The sequence below is a fragment of the Sinocyclocheilus rhinocerous genome, unplaced genomic scaffold (assembly GCF_001515625.1).
Source record: "Sinocyclocheilus rhinocerous isolate Xijiao unplaced genomic scaffold, SAMN03320098_v1.1 scaffold252, whole genome shotgun sequence".
Taxonomy (NCBI): Eukaryota; Metazoa; Chordata; class Actinopteri; order Cypriniformes; family Cyprinidae; genus Sinocyclocheilus; species Sinocyclocheilus rhinocerous.
In genome coordinates this window covers 676,482-681,618 of record NW_015625591.1, presented here as the reverse complement: position 1 = coordinate 681,618, position 5,137 = coordinate 676,482, and the positions used below count along the sequence as shown (strand labels likewise).

General features: G+C 35.0%; 2 protein-coding genes across 2 annotated transcripts in view; one reads left to right on the top strand and one right to left on the bottom strand.

Moving 5' to 3' along the window:
* Positions 1-1,033: 1,033 nt before the first annotated feature.
* Positions 1,034-5,137, bottom strand: part of mfap1 (microfibril associated protein 1) — a 13,861-nt gene continuing 9,757 nt past the window's right edge. Inside the window, exon 9 of the transcript XR_001641955.1 lies at positions 1,034-1,045. The gene's annotated coding sequence lies outside the window, so the exon portion shown is untranslated. The remainder of the gene's footprint in view (positions 1,046-5,137) is intronic.
* The window catches only part of LOC107757654 (huntingtin-interacting protein K-like), a 6,441-nt gene continuing 5,428 nt past the window's right edge, over positions 4,125-5,137 (top strand). The window contains exon 1 of the mRNA XM_016575217.1: positions 4,125-4,343. Within this exon, the coding sequence (XP_016430703.1) occupies positions 4,182-4,343 (162 nt within the window). The 5' untranslated portion in view covers positions 4,125-4,181. The remainder of the gene's footprint in view (positions 4,344-5,137) is intronic.

Sequence of the window (5,137 nt, the reverse complement as noted above, 5' to 3'; positions counted from 1 at the left end):
TGTGTGTCATAAATCAACATCTCAGGAAAATGTTATGGGGTTTCAAATCAAAATATGACTTTCTGTTACGAAACAGGATGTTGATTTCATACATGTCCTCATATGAGGACACCGGGACTAAAAGCATGTTTATTATGCATTTTGGGAGACATAACAAATGAATAGGGAAATAAATTATGTTTCAATATTCTATGAAATATTATATATTATTATGAAAATCTTGTCAAATATTACTCCCATTATTACACTTCTTTTTTCATTACATGTTGCCCCCAAAACACATTAATATGCAAATTAGATTTAGTTTATAGATACATTGTATATAATGAGAAAACCCGTTTATGGCCATTTTACACACATTTTGCAGAAAGAAAAATGGTATATCAAATAATTCTGTTATAACATAGTTGAGAATCATCTTTATACAAAGTTTGGTAAAAAAGAAAATCCTGAAAACTAAAAATGTATTGGTGATTTAAAAAATCTATTGTTTTTGCCTATGCATGTTCATTCATGTCTTTTTATTTTTTGAAAAAATTGAGTCCCGATGTCCTCTACCGAGGACATAGCATAACTTATGAATGAAATATCATTTAAAAACATTTAAAAAAAAAATTTTTTTATGCTCTAAACAATGTAAAGACATGAAAAAAACTATTTTTTTCCCCTAAAAATCTTTTCTCGGGTCTTAAGAGGTTAAGAAGAGGAACAATCTATAAAACATGTTAAGAGAGGAAGACATTTGTCTGTTTTGTAACTAACGTTCTGCTTTATGAATCAAAATAATTTTTCTGTAAATATGTGCATAGCAAAAAAAAAAAAAGTGTTACTAGGAACTGACTGTTTAATTTAGCACCTTTAATCCCTGGTTAGCTAAATCACACAGGTATGAACGTTTCTAAACCAATTAGAGTCTTTTAAAGTATACAGAGTGTATAGCACCCTCAATTGCACCCTTTCACTCTTAGAGTGAAACACCCAGAATGACTGGAGGTCTTTTCACTCAATAATTGGGGGCCTTGTGTGAGAGAGGAACACTAGCACACTGTTCAAACAAAAGCATGGCTGACAACATACAATGCAAATCACTCAGCTAGGCCCATGAGAACCATTTGATCCATGTTATTTCATGGGCTTTAGAAGAAGCGAGGGGGAAAATTCCTGCACAGACGCATACAATTCTACAATCTGGCCTTTACAAGAATGAACGTTTACATTCATGGAATGACCAACAAATAGGGTAATAGTTGCTTGTGTTATTAGATCAAAAGGTAATGTTAAATGTTGTCACTACATTAACTTTGTGTTTTATGAAAAGAGAAACATATTTCATCATATCTGAAAAACATCATCTGATGGAACCGCGAAAACCATAAGGAGATAAACAGGCTAGTCAATAAATAAATAAATAAATAAATACATTCCAGCAAAAATGATTGTAGAAAATATAATAAATAAAAAACAATTAATTATATGTACAGAACAAATATGTGCTGTGATAATAATAATAATAATAATAATAATAATAATAATAATATAAAGCTTAAAGGAATGGTTTGTTTAGTCCCCACCAAATTTTGTCATCATAGACACAGGGTTTCTATGGGTCTTAAAAACGTCTTAAAAAGTCTTAATTCGACCTTCCACAAATTAAGGCTTTAAAAAGGTCTAACATTGGAGCAGAGACATTTAACAAAATTGTTTATACTTAAAACAAGACAAAACAAATCTGTCGACAAGGTATAACTTGATTCTGCTTTGAATTAAGTGTACTTTTCTGACCCCATTGGCAGATATTTGTTTTTGTTTTAATCATAAACTCATTTCATTTTGATCAGTTTCTCAGAAAACTTTGCACCTCAGTGTATCTTGATTTAGGAGTCTTAAGACATTTGCAATGGAAAACAAGACATCACTTTTTGCAATGTGATCAGAAGGTACATTAAAAGTTATTTCCATATTCTAGTTGTTTAAAAAAAAAAAATTAATGGCGATATTTTGGAAGTTGTATTTTCAAGCTTTGAAGTGTTGCTAACTCATTGTCTGCTCCTTAGACTTTTACATGTACAGAATTGTATTGTATTGTGTTCCCTTTAGTATATTCCTCAAATTTTCTCTGCATGCCCTCTTCATCTATTGACTAATTTACAGCCACAGCTCAATCCCATCCTCACTGAAGCATGCTGCCCTACTAAATAAAAAATCCAGCTACATTTTAGGTCAATCTCTAAATGCTAAAGCTCACACAGTGCTACCATCACATGCAGGAAAGCTTACTTGGGCCCAGCAACAGCGACAACACATCGCTTCCCACTGATCCGGCTGTCAGAGCAAATCTCCAAGTCCAGTGGCTGTCAGAGATCAATCGTACAGTAGAATGAACAGATTGGTAATGATGGGGAAAGGTTTCCTATGAAACCTTTGTAACATTCCTCGAAGATCGTAAACATATTACACTGAGAAGAGCAGGTACTGCACTTCAGGTGTGCTCTGAAAAGGCTTCCTTTTTTGTTAAGCTGATTACGAGTTGAGGAGGAGGTAGAAAACCCAGGTGGAAGAGAAAGGCACGTAGTAACAGTGTAGTAGTGTTTGTCTTCAGTAAACCTATTAAGGGACAAAAATAGTTACGAGAAAGCTTTTGAAAAGAGATAGAACACTTCTGAACCTATAAACAACATCTGTTTGTCTATAATGGCTGTATAATTGTGTATAAACATGGTCAGAACTGTCTGATGAAAAGCAGCCGACAAGTGTCACTTGGACTGAATTCTAAAAAAAAACGTCCCAGAATTAATTTGATTGAGAGAAGGAGAATTTGTGTTATCTTAAAGTTTTAATGACTTGACTGTTTTTATCACCCTCTCACCCTTTGCCTGAAGGTGGACAGGGCTTGGGCAATGGTTTCCCACTATTTGTGTTGTGTTTTAAAAAGATTTCTCCTGATTTATTATTAACCCATGTTGAAATGTACATTTTAGAGAGTGTTATAGATTATTATTATTATGTTATTTTAATTTCTGGATGACTGGGATAGATATATACAGTGGGTACGGAAAGTATTCAGACCCCCTTAAATTTTTCACTCTTTGTTATATTGCAGCCATTTGCTAAAATCAACCCAATTGAGCATCTCTGGAGAGACCTAAAAATGGCTGTCCACCAACGTTTACCGTCCAACCTGACAGAACTGGAGAGGATTTGCAAGGAGGAATGGCAGAGGATCCCCAAATCCATGTGTGAAAAACTTGTTGCATCTTTCCCAAAAAGACTCATGGCTGTATTAGATCAAATGGGTGCTTCTACTAAATACTGAGCATTTTTCAGTTTTTCTTTTTTAATAAATCTGCAAAGATGTCAACAATTCTGTGTTTTTCTGTCAATATGGGGTGCTGTGTGTACATTAAGGAGGAAAAAAAATTAACTTAAATGATTTTAGCAAATGGCTGCAATATAACAAAGAGTGAAAAATTTAAGGGGGTCTGAATACTTTCCGTACCCACTGTATATATAAGGTAAGATGGGGTAAGCTGATTTTCATCATTTCATCTTAACATCAAAATTTCTCAGATTTAGTTTAAGTTTGAGATTAATTGATCTAATTTTGTGTTGTTGGAAAATAGTGATCTGTGACTAGTGATCTGAATATGTTGAATATCAAAGTTTTTTTGTGTTTTCAGTTGCCATTATGACATATCTTCAATTAACATATGGGCAGTTAAATATATAAATATCCACATGCCTGCATATAAGTCACAGAATAATGTTAACTTTCAGATGAATCTTTTTCACTGGGATTCTGCTTTGTCTGTCACCGGTTATTCAAATTACACTACACTGTCAAAATACAAATTACAATAGAGTAGTTGATTTAGTATTTTACATTAACGACACTTTAAAAATATATAAATATTAATAGGAATTATATCAAAAGTCATCTTAGCCTTCTTTTAATATTTTACATTTTGTGCTGTAACATCTATATTAGGAAGTATTTACACTGGCCGATGTATCATATTGCATATGCTTTGTATCTAAATATGTTACAGCTTAAAAATAAATTGTGTATGTTATTTATTTATTTATATATTTTAAAACACGTGACCTCTATAGTGTGTTACATGAATCTCAGTCCGTGTGTTTCCATCACTGTTTTGCGCTCCGGCTGCGTGAAGAAGCAAAACATGGCGGCTGAGGGAGATGTGGATTTGGACCTGGAAGCTGAGGAGAACTGCACGGGAAAACCAACAGAAAAGCCCCGAAAACATGATAGCGGAGCTGCTGATTTGGAAAAGGTTACCGACTATGCGGAGGAAAAAGAAATATCAAGCTCGAATTTGGAAACGGTGAGTTAATATAAGTGTCAGAAGCGAATGAAGCTAGTCAGGCTGAGTAACCATGTGCGGCAGGAGTGGACTTCTGTGTTAACACCATAGACTGTATGGTTAACACTGACTGTGATACGACCTCTAGAATCACTGTATTAAAACGCCATCATAACGGTTTAATAGTTTGGTGTTTCAGCATGGATTGATCAGCCGGTGTTCTGTCGATTTGTGCTACCCTGTCAGATTTTGCTACCTCCCATTAAAGGGGTCATATGATGCTTTTTTAAAGATCATTATTTTGTGTATTTGGTGTAACAGAATATGTTGACATGCTTTAATGTTAAAAAAACACATTATTTTTCAAATACTGTACATTATTGTAGGTCCTCTATGCCCCGCCTCTCTCAAACACGTCGTGTTTTACAAAGTCCCTCCTTCCGACAAGCGCAGTATGCTCTGATTGGCCAGCTGACCCAGTGCATTGTGATTGGCCGAACACCGCAAGCACTCGTCGGAAATGTAACGCCCCTTAACATAATCGCGAGCTTCATCTTTCAAAATAGACAGAGCCCGAAAGGGGAACAGAGTCGCGTGACAGACACAGTAATGATGCAGTACACAAGCCACGGTTAAGACAGCTGACTCCACTGTGATGTGACCCTCTCTCTCTCTCTCTCTCTCTCTCTCACACACACACACACACACACACACACACAACGCGTTACTCTGCACTGCGCAAAACTCCGCATTTGAACAGTAAATAGCAAATACTTAAACTAATAACAAAACAGTAACTGATTCAGAAGCGCCAG